This window comes from Hirundo rustica, chromosome 3 (assembly GCF_015227805.2).
Source record: "Hirundo rustica isolate bHirRus1 chromosome 3, bHirRus1.pri.v3, whole genome shotgun sequence".
NCBI classification, from domain to species: Eukaryota; Metazoa; Chordata; class Aves; order Passeriformes; family Hirundinidae; genus Hirundo; species Hirundo rustica.
Window position 1 is genome coordinate 38183211 of NC_053452.1, and position 18645 is coordinate 38201855.

At 41.4% G+C, this 18645-nt stretch overlaps 2 protein-coding genes across 10 annotated transcripts in view; one reads left to right on the forward strand and one right to left on the reverse strand.

Moving 5' to 3' along the window:
- Positions 1-13773, forward strand: part of MAP3K4 (mitogen-activated protein kinase kinase kinase 4) — a 65394-nt gene extending 51621 nt beyond the window's left edge. For 8 of the 9 annotated variants that reach the window (XM_040058524.2, XM_040058526.2, XM_040058525.2 and 5 more), the window contains 7 exons: positions 310-380; positions 2869-2985; positions 4428-4587; positions 11191-11313; positions 11849-11955; positions 12160-12339; positions 13269-13773. In XM_040058524.2, coding sequence (XP_039914458.1) covers positions 310-380; positions 2869-2985; positions 4428-4587; positions 11191-11313; positions 11849-11955; positions 12160-12339; positions 13269-13289 — 779 coding nt within the window. In that variant the 3' untranslated portion in view covers positions 13290-13773. Of the gene's footprint in view, positions 1-309; positions 381-2868; positions 2986-4427; positions 4588-5480; positions 5593-11190; positions 11314-11848; positions 11956-12159; positions 12340-13268 lie in introns of those variants that run through there. The other variant, XR_009207636.1, reaches the window with a different exon arrangement.
- A 2774-nt stretch (positions 13774-16547) lies between these two features.
- The window catches only part of AGPAT4 (1-acylglycerol-3-phosphate O-acyltransferase 4), a 71290-nt gene continuing 69192 nt past the window's right edge, over positions 16548-18645 (reverse strand). Inside the window, exon 9 of the mRNA XM_040060009.1 lies at positions 16548-17504. Within this exon, the coding sequence (XP_039915943.1) occupies positions 17413-17504 (92 nt within the window). The 3' untranslated portion in view covers positions 16548-17412. The remainder of the gene's footprint in view (positions 17505-18645) is intronic.

Sequence of the window (18645 nt, forward strand, 5' to 3'; positions counted from 1 at the left end):
TACTTGGAACTCTGGGATTTAATTCACCAATCTCACTATTTTCCCTATATGATCATATTTTACTCTCTGATTTGGGATTTTGGGGGGAAAATCTTTGTTCTTTAGAAGTTTTCTTTCAGTCAACCGATTAATGTTTTTCCTTTTATTCAGCTTGAATTCAGGGCTGTGAATGTGGTATTGTTACAGTTAAAAGCTACTTAGAGTTTTAAATTAAAAGAAAGGTGAAAAGCAGTGTTGTTTCCTCATTGCAGTTGATGTACCTGTTGCTTGAAGGCGGTGTACTGAATTTTCCTTTCTCTAACTTTGCAGGTGAAGGCCAGTATGGGAAGGTCTATACCTGTATCAGTGTTGACACTGGAGAGCTGATGGCTATGAAGGAAGTGAGTACTGTGAATACAAGAATCACTGCTGCCCTTGTTTTACTTCTAAAACAAGTGTGGATGATATAGGAGGCATTGAGGGTTTCTGCACACTGCTGTTAGCTAACGGGGGAAGGATGGGAAGACAGATTGTTTCTTCATGTAGCCACAGCTACCCCTTAGCACTTTTTCCTCACGTTGCTTTTCAGTTTATACTTTCAATTTAAACCTATGTAAAACAGATAATGTGTTTTTTACTGCTCTCATAGGATGGTTGTGAATTTAAATGAATGCTTAATATATGTGAACTTCCATTAAGAGATTTTATATAATTTTGAAAGATTAATGAAGACTGTACAGAAATTTATATTTTACCTTGCACTGTTTCCTCTCACATTTTATTACTTTTTTCTTCATTCCTTAGAGCAAAAGATAGGAAGTGTGACATCAGATGTTGTTCAGCTTCTCCCGTAGTGTGAGCTAGGTTGAGTCACAAAACTGCTGACTAACTTGGTGGGTACAGAAAATCTAGTTTTCAGGATAGAAGTAAGTAAAGCTGTGTAGGCGTCGAGATCTGTTCCCTCCACAGCACTCCGTGGTTGTTTTTCTTTTAAGTTACTGTTTAGTTTTAATGCATTTCTGCATCTTTAGACAACTGCGAAGCATTAACTGTTCACGGCAGTTACTGTGACAGCCATTGGATGTTGCAGCGGTTACTTTTTATGAGCCAGTTCTTACAGACACACACACAATATGTATGTGATCTCCAAGGTGTAGAAAAGCAAGACTGAGCTTGTGCTTAACTTCTTGTACCATACTCAGTCACTGACTAATAGCAACACTTGAGATTTTGTGGCTGTTAGTTTTTTTTTCTCCTGGTGAAATAACATTTCCCCCCCCCACCCCATCAGCTGCACCCTGTTTCTGTAATTCAGAGTTGCTCTCTAGATGCAGGTGCTGTTTACAGATTAGCATGTGTGTGCTCTTCAGCAGAAGCCCAAGTAAGCTCATAAATAGATCTTGTTTGACAGATGTTTATTTCACTGGGCTTGAATGAAAACTGTTTGCACTTCCAAATAAAAGGGTTTTATGGAATTCTTTAAGAATAACTTGGGAGAAGATAGATTTATTGATTTTTTTTTTTTTTTTTAACTGGTTAAGAACACTGCATTCCCCTGCCCTTGCACCAAGATTTCTTCACACTATATTACCTCAACCACAGTGTCATTAAAATTACTTCAAATAACAGTGGACAAGCTTTACTACAAATATATAGTATTGCAACAGTGCATTAGAGAATATGTAAAAGACTTGAATATCATTTGTCACTTTTTTGTAATCTTCATATATTTAATTTTACCACTGCTTGAGGACAAACTGTATCCTGGAATTGTTACACAGAACGTAACAATCATAACATCTTAGCAGCTGAAGGCAATATATGTGCATTTATTTCTTTAGTAGTTGTCCTGCACTCAATTAATGAAGCTTCTGTTTTCTAACAATGTAGGAAAGGGAATGAAATCTTGTGATTTCAATGATGATTAATTGGGCAAGCTTCGGTCCATTTCTCTGCACTTCTTATCAATTCTTCTCCTGTTGCTTTATTTGTATTTCTTCCCTGATTTCAGGACTTGAATTAATTTTGGCAAGTTTTGGTCCTTTTCACTGGCCCTCATTTCATCTCAGTCCATTTGTAATCAGTTCATTTCCAAATTTTCTTGGTTTTTTCACTTGCATTGTTTTTGATCATACCTCCCTTCCAGAGCATTTGTTAGACTTTGTTCTCTGATTTCAAGATTTCATTCCCTTTCCAAAAGGAAAGTAAAAGTAGCATCTTCCATAACTTGCTATTCATCTTGCTTATCTTTGCATGGTTAGAAGTTTTAAATTAGTTTTTCAGGACACCTGATAATGTTTTTCCTCATTGAACAGTCCATCACAGCATATTGTGGGCGAAAACCTGTTTCCTTCATCAAAATCTTTGATTGTATTTGTTCCATGCCACAACTTTTCCTTGCAGCTGCCTCGTTCTCAGTGAATCAACCCCCCAAAGAGATCCCTTAGACTCTCTGGTGATGAAGTACTGACAAAAACTCTTTTTTGAATGATAGCTCTCTGACATTGCTTTCAGATTCTCCTGTGTTGTGTCTGTCTACCTCACTTAAGCTAGAAGGGAAGCACAAAAGACATATATATGTGCACATATATATTGTGAGTGTATTGGCACATTAAAGTAACATCATTTTTGCTCTTAGAAAGTTTATAAGTCATCATAGTTGTAGGTGATTTCCCTGAAACAGCTTACTGTTCTTTATTTGTTTCAGTCTGGGGATGGAGAGGGGTATTTCAGGGCTTTTTGTGCGATGATGCTATCTAACAAAAACAGCTTTTTGTTGTGTTTGAGTTTAGGATGGGTTGTTTGGTGGTTTTTGGTGGTTTTTTTTTTTTTTTTTTGTTCCTTATTAATTTAAAGTAGCAGCAAAATAATGACAAATCTTTCTTTCAGATAAGATTTCAACCTAATGATCACAAAACCATCAAAGAAACAGCTGATGAACTGAAGATTTTTGAAGGCATCAAACACCCTAATCTGGTTCGTTATTTTGGTGTGGAGCTCCACAGGGTAAGAAAACATAAATTATTGGGGCTTTTTTAGAAGGCAAAGAGAAAAATTTTAAGGAGCTTTGCATTATTGGAGGTTTTTAAATGAGAACATTCAAGTTAATGTTGTCTGGTTATCTCTGTGGATAGCTGCGGGTGTTTTTTCCTCTGGGTCTTGAAGTCTGAGAAACATAGTTTGGAGAGACTTTTTGGAACTGGTCCATAAACAGAGGAGGCTTAAAAGAAGTGAATAGAGTGAGTAATGCTGGAGCTATTCTATGCTGCTACTCTGTTGAACTGGTCTAAAACCAAGGCATGTCGTAAATGGTATGGTAACTTCTATATGTAGATAAAAGACTAGGCAGGCTAAAGCCTGTCCCTGTTAGCAGCAAAGGTTTTACTTGTACTGTGTCATGCTGATTCCTGGAAAAATCTTGTGCTGGCATTTAAATCTTGATGCCAGATTAGTATTGGAATTTAGCTAGCATCTCTTCAGAAGGAAAAAGCCAGTTTTCTTGCTTGAGCAGCAGAACTAATGAAATATATTTTTCTATGGAGTTGGATTCCAGAATTGCACATGTGCTGAGATACCCAGTTTTTTATTACTCTCTGCTTTCCATATCCTCTTCCCACTTGTGAGTCTCTAGTCCTGATGTCTTGCTGGAAAGTGTGGCTTGGATTTGACTGATTTGCTCAATATGGAATAAGCTGTTTTGGTGACCCATTGCTGGTTTAGAAGGGGAAATAGGCTGCTTTCTTCAGTTCTCTATTTGGAGACACAAATTTGGGTGTGTGTGCCACTGGGTCATTGGTTTCTCAGACTAATTTTTAAGAGCTTTGCCATCATTTTATATTAATTCAGTCTGTCTGAAATCAGCTTGGGCTTGGAGACAGAGTGGGAACAGAAAACATATTTTTCCTAAAGTGAGTTAGAGTTGGTGTGCTTGTTCAAGCCACACCAAAGAACAAAAACCTTGCCCATTCCAAGCAGTCAACACATGAAACTGCAGGAACTGAGACAGAGAGACAGGATAAAAAACAAGTCCAAAACATCATTTTGTGCCCTTTTTTTGCCTTCTCTAAATAAGGAAATAATCTCTATAAATTTCTGGGTAATACACCTGCAAGGTTTCCAAAGTATCTTTTGGTTGGTCCCAAAGCACTTTGTTTTTATACCACCAAATATTATCAGTTATGTCCAAATGATGCAGATAGGCAGGTAGCAGAGTTTCCACAGCTGTGCAATAGAATATGTTAGGTTGCAGCATGCTGGAGAGAATAGAGTTCTGAAGAGATGATTTATAACATATTTCACAGTAAGTGATACTTTCATTAAGGCATTACATGATACTTTTATTATTTATTTCATGAACAATGAAGGATGTAAGGAAAACTTTATCTTAATTCAGTGTTTAAAATATAAAAAATGATACCAAATGAAATCTGGCTTGGTTCCCAAAACAGGAAGAAATGTACATCTTCATGGAGTACTGTGATGAGGGCACTCTGGAGGAGGTATCAAAACTGGGCCTTCAGGAGCATGTCATTAGGCTGTACTCGAAGCAGATCACGATTGCTATCAATGTACTACATGAACACGGTATTGTTCATCGGGACATTAAAGGTAACGTTTACCAAAAAGGTAATGTTGTTTCAGTGTGGTAGATAAGAGCACGGGGAAGCATGGGGAGATGTATTTGTATATTTAGTGTGCATTATCCATGCAGCTGTTATTTTTACAAAGCCTTCCACTAACTTTTCAGTTTACAAGTTATTGGCTAGTTTCATGCTTTTTCTTTCAAGTGTAGATCATAAGAAACATTCACAATTGTCATTTCAAACTCATAAATTTTGCCCATGATTTATATAGTTTTTTTAGAGGTTGTTAAAGATTATTGAGGATTTATCTAATCTCAGTTATTAGTCCTTGCAATTTTAGTACTAACGTACTGAGTTATGTAATGCTGTTTTCTTCCTTGTCTGTGCATATAAGTGGTGTTTTCTGGAGCTGACAGGCAGTGTACAGTGCTAGAGTTGTGCATCAGAACTTTTCCTTGTCATTCCATTTTCTCAAAGAGTTTTAGAATTTCAGACGAATGGCTGATTAAGCTTAGTAACAAAACTATTGTTAAAAGAACGGAAGTGATTTTAGGATATCCCTTTACCTAGTGTTTTTTTTTTCCATACATTTATCTTCTCGTGCCTGGTTGTCAGCGTTTGTGTACATAATTAGCAGACTGAAACGACAGTAACCAAAGGGGGGTTGGGCTTGGCATTTAAGATACCCAGTGTCAGTCCTCATTTCAGGTTCATTTTTCTTTTTCTGCGCCTTCCAACAACATCCTCCATGTCTGGTTATCTTGGTTTTGTTAGTGTGACATATTTGGCTCACCGATGGCAGGCAACTTAGGCGAAGGTAGGGGAAGCAATGCACACAATATGCCCTGTGAATGCTCATTTTGTGCCAAGGCAGTGCAACCCAACGATGCTGGGTTTCTATGTCCCTCTTGCTCACAGGGTTTTGAATCACCGCAGCAGTGTAGGAGGTTCCCAGTTGCTCTTGGTCCTTTGGCCTCGTGCTTCTCATTTGGGAAAAGAACTATCTACGATCCAGAGGCCTTCCACCCAGGTAGGCCACTCTTGAGTCAGTTTTGGCTTTTTTTTTTCTAGAAAACACTTTCCCTCACTCCCATTCCCCAGCAATCTTTCCTTTTCTGGTTCTCCTTCCTCACCAAAGGTTTCTCTCCAGTTGTGGATTTCCCTTTGTGCTTTTCACAGTTCCCTCCTTGCCCTTTTCTTGATCATTCATTGTCCAGGTTCTGCTTAGCTGGATTATGCTCTCCTGGAAGCTCGTTGTGATCAAAATCCAAGGCTGGCTGACAGGGATTTCCCTTGTGCTGCTCAATATCATTGCTGATATCTGGATATGTTTCCAAATAGGTCTTCTGCTCTTCAGGAATGCTTTTTTTCAGGAATGCTCTGCATGGAGCGAGCTGTTTAACAGAACTGTAATGTTATGTTACCTGAGAGCATTTCTGTCGCAACAGGTTCCTTACGTCAAATGTTGGAGTGTTTCTTGAGAGTAACAGAGGGTCACTGCAGACACATCTGTGTATAGACCTTCCTGAGACTCGTGGCAGAATATAAAGACAGCCACAGAGGGTGCTTTTATAAGGGCTACCTGATGCATTGGAAGGCTTTTGTCCATTGACTTCTTTTATGCTAACATTGCATCCCCAAGTTTTCAGGCTAACAGCAGTGAAGAACACTAATTTTAATTTTATCTCTTGTGTAGACCGGTGCTCTTATTTTTCTGATAGGGAAGAATGACATTAGACTGTTAAAACTGCATTCCTATGAGAATCTCACTGTCAGATCACATTAGATCTCTCACGGCCAGTTTGCTAAACATTACTGTAATCCATTTCTTTCAGCAGCAGATAAGCAATGATTGTTTATCTGTATCCTGCAAGATACCTGTACTTGGTGTCTGCAAGTACCTTGTGCTCAAAAATAGACTTTTGGTTAGTAGTCTCCTGTGCCACTGTTGTCTTTCAGATGCTATTATGGCATCCAGCTCTATGTGGGTAAAAGACAAAGCAAGATACAGCTGCCAAAAACGTTTTTCAACCTGTGGCGGTGAGGGCAGATGGAGGGTTGTGTTGGCTGGTTGTTACATTTGGCTGCACTGCTTTTACTTAGTTTGCATCATTGTGAGAAGCAGGTGGTGCTGGTCTGTAGCAGGAGATAGGTAGTCTCTTGTGATATTCTTTTAATCTCTGTTCTGGGTATTGAATTTTAATTCCTGTGGCTAAGCCCAGTTCCTTTGGTTACAATTATTTCACTTTTTGTTAGGCAGCTTTTCTGGTCAGTGATGCAGCATGATGGAATGTTTAAAGCTGGAGGGAACCTGTGGACACCTCTGAGCCCTCCGCCCTAAACAGGGCCAGCCTTAGTATCAGATCCAATGTCAGATTAGATCAGATCGCTCAGGACATTGTGGAGGTGAGATAGATGTGTATCTCCAGGGATGGAGAGGCCCCGTTCCAATGACTGACCTATCCCCACTGTAGAAAGCTTTTTCCTGATAGCTCCCTGGAATCTGCAAAGGTTGCCATTGTGTCCGTTGCTGCATGACCATTTCACAGTGTGCCTTTGAGGGAAAAGTCTGTTTCTGCAGTCTTGCTATTCTCCCATTACACAGCTGAAAAGAGCAATAAATCCCCTGCACACAGACTCCCCTGCGCATCCCTTCTGCAAGCTGAGCAAACCCATCTTGCAGCCTTTCCCTGTACATTGGGTGAACCAGCCCTCTGAACTTCTTGACGCCACTGTCTTGGGTTTGCTCCAGTGTGTCATTGTCTCTCGTGCTGGAGAGCCTGAAAACAAGACACAGCACTCAAGTGTGGTCTCACAAGTGCTGAATTGAGAGGAATTAATGAGGCCATGCCTGGTGGACTCTCTTCAGGAGAGAAGGGTCTGTTCCTTAAGAGTGCTTGAATGAATACAGAAAACAAAAGGATTGTATCTGCAGCTTTAGTAAATCAGAAACCTGTGAATGAGATGCTCTATACCAAAAAGTCTTCATCAAACTGCTACTGTATTATTGTCTTCTTGTAACCTTGTTGTTAGCTCAAAACTTCTGCTATCCTGTCTTCCTAATGAGCACAAAGGAAGGAATGTCATTCAGCAAGAGCTGGAAAATGGCAACAGGAGACTCTGGGCATATGTCATGCTCTCTAAGAGAGTGAGAAAAAGTGTGCAAAAGCTGATTTTCTCATCAAAGGGTAGCATCTGGCCTGCTTGTTTCTTGAATGAGTCTGGCTGCTTCACTGCTTAAGCACTGGCTGTGGAATGTTTGAGATGCCTCTTTTTTCTGGAATTACAACACAGCCTTTAGTGGGGCTTTTTGTACTGCTTCATGGACTCACAGGACTTCCACCAAAACCTTCGGACTACCCTGCTAGAGCAGTTCTCCACTGTTCTTACTATGGGGCTGATTTGGCAGAGGTACGGGGCATGAAAGTTAAGTGCTTTAGGTTTTGGCTGCTCTAGCAGGAGTGTGGCTTTTGTTTTGACACTGGCCCTTCACAGTGTGCCCAGGAGGAGCTGTGGTGTAACAGCAGGAGGGCTGCGCACAACTGGGCAACCTCCTACCTCTGCCAAGTGCATCCAGTGATGGTGCTTGAGCCGGTGCATGTGTAAGGTGCGAGAAAGAACAGATGGGGGCAGTCCCTTTCTCCCATTTTTCTCATGGTCTTTGGTTTTATTTTGCCTATTAACCATGCAGGTATGTAGGAATTTCATTACATTCCCAGTCGTGTTAACTGTCAAAGGTTAATAAGCATCGGGCATCTTTAAAGTACTGACCTCTTGTCTGCTCTTCTTACATGGGTCCTGCTGGATTCTGTGCAGGTTTTCATTTACCCTTTCTAAAGACTCCTTCTACAGTCTGGTCTCGGTTTCTAAACAAGCAGTTTACAAAACAAGCTCCTGTGATACCACATCAGTGGAAGGTGACAGAAAGTGTCTGCAACAGGAGTCTTCAAGTGCTGTCTCTGTCTTCTTGCTGAAACTTTGGTTCAGTGCTTTATTCCATTTGACAGTTCCAGGTGCTTTCAGGAAGAGAGCTCACAGGAGCTTTTGTGGTAATACTTAGGCTAAATTGTCATTACTTTTTATTAAAAGGGACAAAGTCTAGTTTGAAAGGCCTTGGAAGAAGGTTTTGAACTGTATTAAACTAAACTATTCCAGTAATCTAAATTCCATCAGGAGAGAGGCTGTTGCACTTCAGTGCTGCCAGGCTCCATCCACTGTAGTAGCTGGAAATACTTTCTACAGTAGTAGTTGGAAGCTTTCTGTGAAATTTTGATGTTGCTTTCTTGAGGAATGGAAACACAGGTTTCCAGAACATCCTTGAAAAAGTGTTTGCTAGTGAGGACTCTTTCCTAAGCTCTTTGTTAGGCTAAGTGCACCTACTGTCTATCTGACAAGCAACTGCATGAAAACATTGGAAAAGCAGTTGACAGTTCAAAGGAAGAAGCTGTCACTCTCCTAATGTTTGCCCATACTTAGTGTCCCATCAAGCAGCCTTCTTCTACTGCTTGGTGTCTTTCTGGATTTTTCATTCAAGAAGCTGAGGGATGTTTCTACCCAACTCCATTACACACACCTGTGATTGCAGGGTGACTCTGAACATAGGTCCCACTGATGGCAAACTGCAGAATCCAGTGAAAGAATTCTGGAGGATGTGCAAGCATTTGAATGCCAAAAGTGGAAAACCATTGCACGCAATGTGGAGATGAGTTGTATTCCCTGAACATGAATTCTTCCAGGACTTTTAAAAGTCTACAGTAACTAAAGGTTGGAATTTAATTCTGTTTGATTTTGCTCACCCATTAATTGCAGTTCTATGTAACACCTCTTGGACTAGTTATCAACTGTTGTCAGAGCAGTCAGAGTCCTTCAAGAAATGGGCAGGGTTTTGGCATCATTGACCTGCACTGCCTTTTTTTGACTTGGGCTTTTTGAGGATTCTGTGTATTCTTTATGAATACCTTGGGGATGCCCAACCAAGGGAATGGGAAAAAGCTATTAACTAAGACAAAGGAGGAGCAGCCAAGAATTTCTGCACTGCTCAAGGTGGAACAAAAGTGAGAAACTTTGGAAGATTCTATTGAGATGAGCCATTTTTGAATGAAACTTTTGTGTGACATGGGAAGAGGCTATGTACAGTAAAACCCCCAATGTCTGCCTATTCCTAGAGTAGGTGAGCAGTTTGTTTTGTGCATACTATCTTATCTTTCCTCAAGAAAGATCACAGCTGAAGCTCTGTTTCTGCCACGTGATATTTGCAACCTACTTGTGCTTTCACTGTGATACTTGCAGAGTCCAGAATGTGGCCTGACATAAGGAGCTCCTTCTGCTCTACCTGTTTTCAGTTGCTGTCAAAATGAGTATTTTGGCAGGATGTTGAATGAAAGAAAACCACAGGTTGTCAAAACCACTTGGTTTATTTTGTATTGTTTTGTTGAGCAACTGACTTGAAGCCACTTGTAGATTCCCCTTGGAGATTTTTAACTATGCTAGGGAAGTTTGTTCTAGTGTAAGCTGCCAGTATAGCAAGTTATTGTAATGGTAGTCCGCCTCCAAAAATTACTCTGAAAGTAAAGTGCAGCAGGAGTAGGCAGTTGGTAGTATACTTAATAGAATGCTCTAAACTCTGTTTCGCAAGTCAGCTGTGACCATAGGGTTATTAAGGTTGGAAAAGACCTCCAATTGGGATCAAGTCCAACTTTGGACAAACCACCACTATGTCAGACAACTAAACCATGGCACTGAGTGCCATGCTCAGTTGTATCTTGAACAATTCCAGGGGTGGTGACTTCACCACCTCCCTGGGCAGCTTGTTTCACTGCCTGGCCACTCTTGCAGTGAAGAAATTCCTCATGTCCAACCTGAACCTCTCCGGGTGCAGCTTGAGACCATTTGCTCTCATCCTGTCCCTGGCTGCCTGGTAGAAGAGACAGACCCCACTTGGCTACAGCCTCCTTTCAGGCAGTTGTAGGGAGCAGTAAGGTCACCCCTGAGCCTCCTTTTCTCCATGCTAAACACCCCCAGCCACTCCTCAGGACTTGTGCTCCAGACCCTTCACCAGCTCCATTTCCCTGCTCTGGAGCTGCTCCAGCACCTCAATGTCCTTCTTGTAGTGAGGGGCCCAGAACTGGACACAGCACTTGAGGTCCAGCCTCACCAGAGCTGAATACAGGGAGATGATCCCTTCCCTCCTGCTGGCCACAGTTTCTGTTGACAAGTGTGGTATCATCAGTCTTGACTCAGAAGAACTGAAGAGTATTAGCGGGAGGGACTCAGCAATGGCCTCGGCCAGGAAGCAGTTTCTTCTGAGTTTAATGCTCACAAGGAGAAGCACTGGAATTCCTGAAGGAGTCATTTCTTGACTCATACGAGCTTGTATGGAAAGCTGTTTAATTTGCCTGCCATACTGCCTTTTTTTTTTTTTCCTGTTTGAACACTTGTCAACTTCCAGTACGCTTCATGTTGGCACAAACCCACCAGAACATCTTTAATGCTATCATATTCCATACTTAATTCACAGGTAAAGATCTAGGTGTGAATTCAGCTGTAATCCTCTGTAACTTCCAAGGCTATGTTCCTCAATTCAGCTCTGGTTTAAACAAGTGTGTCTGTGTTTCCTTGTGTTTCCTAGGAGCCAACATCTTTCTTACCTCATCTGGACTGATTAAACTAGGAGACTTTGGCTGCTCAGTGAAGCTGAAGAACAATACCCAGACAATGCCTGGAGAAGTGAACAGTACCTTGGGGACTGCAGGTAAGAAGCTTGTGCTAGGCAGGTACTTGTCTAGTTACCATAAAAGAAGATAATGTCTGCCACAAGTCTGGAGTAAAACCATATGTTTCAGGGAAACATGATTTTACCACCTTAGCTAGTTTCGTGCTTTACATCCAGAAGCCAAAACAATCAGTGAATGATAGAACGTGAGTTAAAACTGTGTGTGTCTGTAACTATAGAAATGCATGTGTTTTTTGGGGTTGTATTTCTCTCTGCAGCCTTATTGAAAAAGTACTTTACACTAAACAGCTGCTTAATCCATTTTCAGGAAATGGCAGTAACTGAAAGCATGTACTGTAACAGTATTTTCAGTATCACTTTTCAGACTGAAAGACAGTTGTACTGAAAACACATCAAAGAACAAGAAACTAGCAAATGGCAAAACTTAGCAAGAAAACATGAGTAGTAAATCATTGGGTATTTTAAAAAGCATTTAGTTTACCCAGTCAGTCGCTTGATGTATACTGTTCCTTCTGCTGTATGAACTGATGGCATCATATGTGTTGTTTCAAAGCATACATGGCTCCAGAAGTAATCACAAGGGCTAAAGGAGAAGGGCACGGACGTGCAGCAGACATCTGGAGCCTGGGCTGTGTTGTCATAGAGATGGTCACGGGCAAGGTAGGGATGTTTCACGTACTGATGAAATGCAAACTGTTCTCAGCAGTTTTTCTGCAAATTCTGGTCCCGCTCAGCATTTTGTCACACTTAAGTCTGCAAAGACTGGGATGGTTTTTCATTTTCTGGAGCACAGAAATGCATGCTCTAGTCGGTAGCAAGTTACTCACTAAAGCTTGCACTTAGCAATGCTGTTACCCATTGCAGAGGCCTTGGCATGAATATGAGCACAACTTCCAGATCATGTATAAAGTGGGGATGGGTCATAAACCTCCTATTCCTGACAAAGTGAGCCCAGAAGGGAAAGACTTCCTTTGCCACTGCCTGGAAAGTGATCCAAAGATGAGGTGGACGGCCAGCCAGCTTCTCGATCATCCTTTTGTCAAGGTTTGTCTGGTGACTTTGGCTACAAAAACTGCAAACTGGGAATGGGGAACAGCTTTGAGTCGGCTTCTTTGTTCTCAGTGATGCCACAGGGGTCGGTACCATGGTGAGGGGCTGGTAGCAAGTTGATGCTGTCCAGGAAACACGGATTGGCAACTTTCCAGAAGCACGTGTTGTTTTCAGCGAGCACGTGACTGTAGGATGTGGTGTGCACCATGCAATAAACTTTGACTGTTGTTTTGAAATGCATTATCTTTATGTTAAAAAGACAAGTCAGGCTTCAACTCAGTGGTAGCTAATTGGATCGGAAGGGCTCTGCAGCAAAAACTTCAAGTACAAATGCACAGGTTTTTAGGGATAAGGGCCCCTCCATAGGAAGTGAAACCAGCACATGCTCGAGAACTCTCCCATTCTTCTGTGCAAAGGACTGCTTTTCTTTTAAGTTCTTACTTAAGGTTAAGGTCATACTGAATGTTTTATCTGGCAGCTGTAACAGTCCGCAGTTCTTGCATGAACTACGGTGTGATGCATTCCTTAAGAACAGGCAAATATTCACAGCTATCAACTGAGCTGTATTAGTTAAGTTCTCTTTTGAAGCAGCAGGAGTGCAGTAGGTTATTGAATTCTGTCTCATTTTCCAGCATGAAGTTTGGTGTTCTGCTTCAGTAGCAGCATGTTTGGGATTATCTCCCATCCCTCATCAGTGCAGCTGTAGCAGATCCCCTCCATCAGAGGTGGACGCTGCTTTAGGCACCTAAAGGATGCATGGTGACAGTGAGAATGTCTCCCATACAAACACCTGTAATGCATTACCGTGGAACAAGGGAGAGAAAAAAACTTCCAAGATGTGATGGTGCTAAAGAAATTGATCCATTATCATCTTGCTGCAGGAGGGAGATGGCTGAAGTAACTGCCTTTTGCTTTCTTCACAGGTTTGCACAGATGAAGAATGAAGTTAATCTCTGGCCTTTTCTATTCTGACAAGATTTGAATCACTACTGTATGTAATATTTACATAAAGACTGTTCTGAGAAACAGTACAAAAGTTGACCTTAACGAAGACTGCACAAGTGACGGTGTCACTTCCTCTGCTGCTCCTGTACATTTTACTCGGCACATGTTGCTCACGTGACGTGTCCGCAGGTTGGAAGAAGCTGCATGTTTCAGTGAAAGTGCCATTACTACTGTATATGGACCATGCCCTTTTTGTTCCTTCTCCTGTTTCTCATTTGATTGAGAACTTGTATTGTTAATATGTAGTATTTTTGAACTCTCTAGGTTCAGAAAAATGCTGTAGTGTTATCAGGCGTTATGGACCTTGTTTTTTAATCTGTTTGAGTGCACTGACTGTGAACTTTTACTGGGGTTTTTGTTTATTTGTTTTTGGCAAGCTTCGGATTTGTTATGCACAAGGCTGATAATTGAAATTTAAGAAAAAAAAAAAGTTTTTCTCAATAAATGGTTTATTTTAGGAGATGTTGGTGAAGGGTTTTTCTTCCAAAGATAAATGTGGGACTGTGTCGCATTTTAAACTTTTTTGCAACATTGGGATAAGACTGCTAAGCTGACCTACCTGGAACAAGCTGCTCTTATATTGCAATAGCCAGTGTTTTGTCAAGTTTCAAGATGACTTGTGTAAGATGCTTCTTAATACAAGAGATAGGAGAAGTAAGGTTCTCCCTTTCATCGCCTTCTGAGAAAAGAGGGTGATGGGCCATTCCTGACACGGCCTTTTTTTTATCCAAGGGGTAACTTCCTCCTTGGATGTATGCACTGTGAGCAGGGGGTGCTCTGCATGGCATTTTTGTCTTCTAGAAGAGAGCTGCACAAGCTGATTCTTGTGTTCTGTTTGGAAAAACCAAAAACCTTTTGAAAACTGACTTCTGGTCCTGGGCTTTCATTTCCCCACCACACCCCAGTTGTCATCAGCCTCAGAAAAGGAAGAGAGATTAGAAGTGGTCAGCAATTGGAAGAAATAGCCTGCAAGCCATGATCTAGTTGATTTTTTTTTTTTACTTGCTATTACAAACAAGTGACTTAAAACTGTTACTTGTAAATGTCAGTGCAAGTTTACATATTCCTGTTATGGCTGTAGACTTAAAATAGGTAACTTAAAACTTGCTTTTAATATTTGGTTTTATATTCTAGTGTCTTGTCTCTTAATCCACAAATCCCTGATTAGTCACAGGTGTGGGGTGAGCTGTCAAGGAGGTATCACAAAATCTGACATTTCTATCTGGAAAAGTATGAGCCTTGCCGTGCATGTCACCTATGCATGTATTTAGGCTCTCAAAAAATACAATGCTGATTTTAAACAAAGACTTTCCCTTCTTTTAAGTTCTCTACTTTTGGTTGTGTGATAAGTATGCTGTCAGCCTCAGTAAAGGACTGCGAAAGCACCTGAGGTAAAAGTGTCCACCCCAGTTTGCTGTGCTTCATTTTGCAGTACAACAGCAGTATCTGACTGAGTTGTGTCCCCACTTGCCTTGTTTCAGGAACAGGAACTGTGGACAGCTTTTAGGAGTCAGGACAGAGGTGACAAACTGTTACCAGATTGTTCTTGCCAGCCAAAAGAAAACTCATTCACTGCACATTAACTTTTTATACTTTTATTTTTGTATAAACAAACATTAAGACTAATTTTGTTAAGGCAGTTGTAGAACATACAGTTGCTTGTGGGGATGAGGGGCAAACACTGCTTCCTAATAACCTATGTCATTCTTTTAATACAGTGAACTGGACAAGTTTAACTTTGGCAAGGACCCTTAGGCTTTCTCTGTCAGTGAGTGCTGGAAGGGCCTCAGGACTTGCACAAGTGCTTAGGAGGATGGATTTGGCCCTCAGCCTGTTCTAAGGGTTGGTCCTAGGGAAATGGGTATGAAATCATCTCTGCACTCTTTCAGAAGTATTTACTCATTTGGTGCTTTCCTCTGGGAGAAGGGCACTGCATGCAGCTGGAGGGGGAAGGACTAATATTCATAAGGAATGCCAAATGTCTTCCTTACTGCAGGTTAAATCTGCGGCTCTTAGGAAGGCAGAACAGCCTGTGTCACTCCAGGAGTATGTATTTGCTGCTCAGAACTACTCACCCACTGCCTCAAGAAAAGGCCACTGGGCCTGCCAGGTAATGTTTACAGTAAAATGCTACCCTGGAGAGGCCTTTCCTTGCTCCCCTCCCACCCATTTTCCAACTCTTGTGTACAGTGTCTTCAGGTCTGGCTTGTTAATGTGCCTGATCATTACTACAGGATGTAGTACTCAGTTTTTCACTGTTAAAGAGTGTTACAGCAAATAGAGCGCAGGGATGTGCTTTGTTAAACAGTATTGTAAATATTACAGTATTTTCTACTCTTGCGTTCTAAAAACTACATCTGAGCCCATGTTTCTGTTCATGACATTGAATGGCCTATTCCTGAAAGCTTCAGAACATAGGGAATACAAGTGTACACAAGATACGTGAGGCAAAAGGCCCCCCAAAGTAGTCTCTCAAACTTCACATGGCTATTCCTTCACTGCCTCCACTATCCCTAAACTTCACTTATTGCTCCATACTAAAAGCACTACTGCACCTGCTTTTTAGGTGCTGCATATTTAAAAGGTGAGTTTCTAGATTATCTGATGTACCGAATAGCAAAAAATACGTATTTCATGGAATGATTCGTATTGTTGTATTAGTCTGTTTTTTCTGGCCTCAGTTTCATTATATGAAAAGAGCAGTGTTTTTATACCAGCTGCTAGAATAAGACTACTCACTTTCTTCACTAGAGACTATAATGGTTTAGTCCTGTGCCAGGTGAAAATGAACTATCTTTGAAAGTGTCAATCACAGCCTCCACTGCTCAGTGTCTGTTAGTTAATGTCTCCTCTTTTCCTTTTTTTTTTTCCTGCTTTAAATAAGGTTTTTCTAGTAACCTGCAGATCCCTAACTCTGGAAGTTTAAAAACAGGAGCTGGCTGCCCTGAAATCAGTACCGGGAATGTCAGAGCAACCCCACTTTCCTCTGAGCTTGATTCTAGTTTTATTTATTCAGAAGGGTGGCAAATCAAGACAAGACATAAAAAAAACCAGTTATACCCACTGTCCTAGGCCTCCCTCCTCCCCAGAAGAAAGTAATTTACTATTACTTCAGGCTGACTGTTATGAGGCACCGAGTAAACTAGTTTATCAGAAAAGACAGACAAGCAGATTAATTAGGATCACAACAGTACGGGTTTGGGGCATACATTTTAATGCACACTTTGCATTATTTCACTGCACCATGCCCACTTATTTTCTTTCCACAATTTTTAGGAGGGCCTCGAATTTTAAGTAGCATTTAAAGCCAAAAGAAATTTTACTACCTCACTTTTTCCAAACTAAAAATGACATTTACTCTGCAGAATTACAGGTTTCAGCTATCCCTTGGATGTATGGCCTGGGGAAGGAGAGGGCAGTGGGTAACTTTGCTCAGGCCACAAGGCCAAATTCTGATCCAGGTTATGCTACTGCCAGGCTCTGATGTCTGGATGTCCAGGGCCAGGGTGAAGTTTTGAAGGGCTGACATAGTGCACACTGTGGGAATCAGCTCTAGATGTACCCAAGCTCTACTGTAGTTGTGCCAGTTCAGCAGAGCTGCTTCAGTCCAATACTGCTCTAACCAAGCACAGCATCCCGCTGTACTGTATTTAAACACCAACAGAGTATGGTTGTTAAACTGTGTGATCTACACAACTATCAAGTTTAATCATCTTGTAACAATCTTCTGACATTAAAGCCTGCACCTCTGGTTAGTTTCCAGGTAGAGTCTCTTCATATAAGCACGCTGGAATTCTTTTTTTTTTCCTTCAAAATTTAAGACACTTCATAGGAAAATAAACCAACCACACATATGCAAACCTGTTGCTGAGAGTATACGAAGGAGTGCATCTTTCCAGCATGTCGTCCAGCCCAAACCCCAGAGAAAACAACAGGAGCACAAATTCAGATATTCACGGCAATTACTCATCCTCGGATGTCACTTGAAGGACCGTGATGTGCACTTAAGAGTTTTCAACAGTTGAATTTGTTCCCTTTGGATTGAAGCAGTCTCTGAAGGTGCTACTTTTGTTTCTGTTTGTTGTCATTGTTGCCATAGGTGGAGCCCTTGTTAATTTCTGTAACCCCGATCATCCATCTGACACCAACAGAAGCTGCAAAACAAACACAGTTAGAGCTGCTTCAGGCAAGGCCTAAAGATCTGTACTGGTGTAGCATCACGAAAGAGACCTCAGATGAATGGTGAATTTGATGCTCCCATACCTCCACATCAACTTATTTGCCTATGGCATCTGATGAAGGAAGAGCCTCAGGCTGGACACGTCCCCTCCCATCAGCAGGGAAGAGGCTACAAGGAACCAGGATGGGGTTTGAGAGGCACAGGGGAAGGGAATTCTGCTGCCTTTCAACAGCCCCACATCTGGAAGAGCACAAGCAAGTGCAAGGGAACTTTGGATCTTGATAAATGAAAAAAAAAGTAAGTTGTGATATTAATGATAGCTCATGAAAAAGTCTATTACAAGAAGCCAGGTTAATTCAAAATACTTTTATAGATGATTCAATGGCAATAATTCACCATGTGCAAGGATTATTTTATTTATTTATCTGTAGCACTTAAAGTGACTAAGTTGAATGCAACTTAACCTAAACTCCTTCCCTCACACTTCTGGTTTCTTTTTAAAGGGGCTTAGCTGCTCAAAATCCATTATTCCTCAAGCTTCTGATCAGCTACTCTACACATTGAGAACCTGCCATGCTTCTTTTCAGGCCTAAACCTATTAGGAAGTCACAAACATCTTCCCTCTGCTCAGAACACTTTCCAAAAAAAAAAAAAAAAAAAAGGAACCCAAACCAAACCAAAAAACCCAAGAAAGCCACAAACCTCCCCTAAGCCTCCAAATCCCACTGTCTTTCTGACTGATGGTGAAAAAGCCCAGTAAGGTGAGATGCTCTGAATGTCTCATTCCCATCAGTCTTTATTTCTCTAAGATTGGCTCTGGACAAATTCTCACCAGCCAAAGGACTCTTTATGGTTAAGTCAGTGCCCGAGATCACCAAGAGAATCCAGAGGTTTCATCCCACCACGAGGCATTCCTTGTGACCTGCAGGGCTGATACAGCACCGTGTCCTGGCATTTGCTGCTCTTCAGCACGGGGAGAGGAGGGGGCTGTCAGCTGGCCAACAGTGCTGCCCTGTGCTCTACCAGCTGCCTCTTGGCACAACACCATCGGCCACAAAGAGCCCTCACTACAGACTCCTGCTGTGTGGTGTGACACTCAACTGACAGTCTTTAGC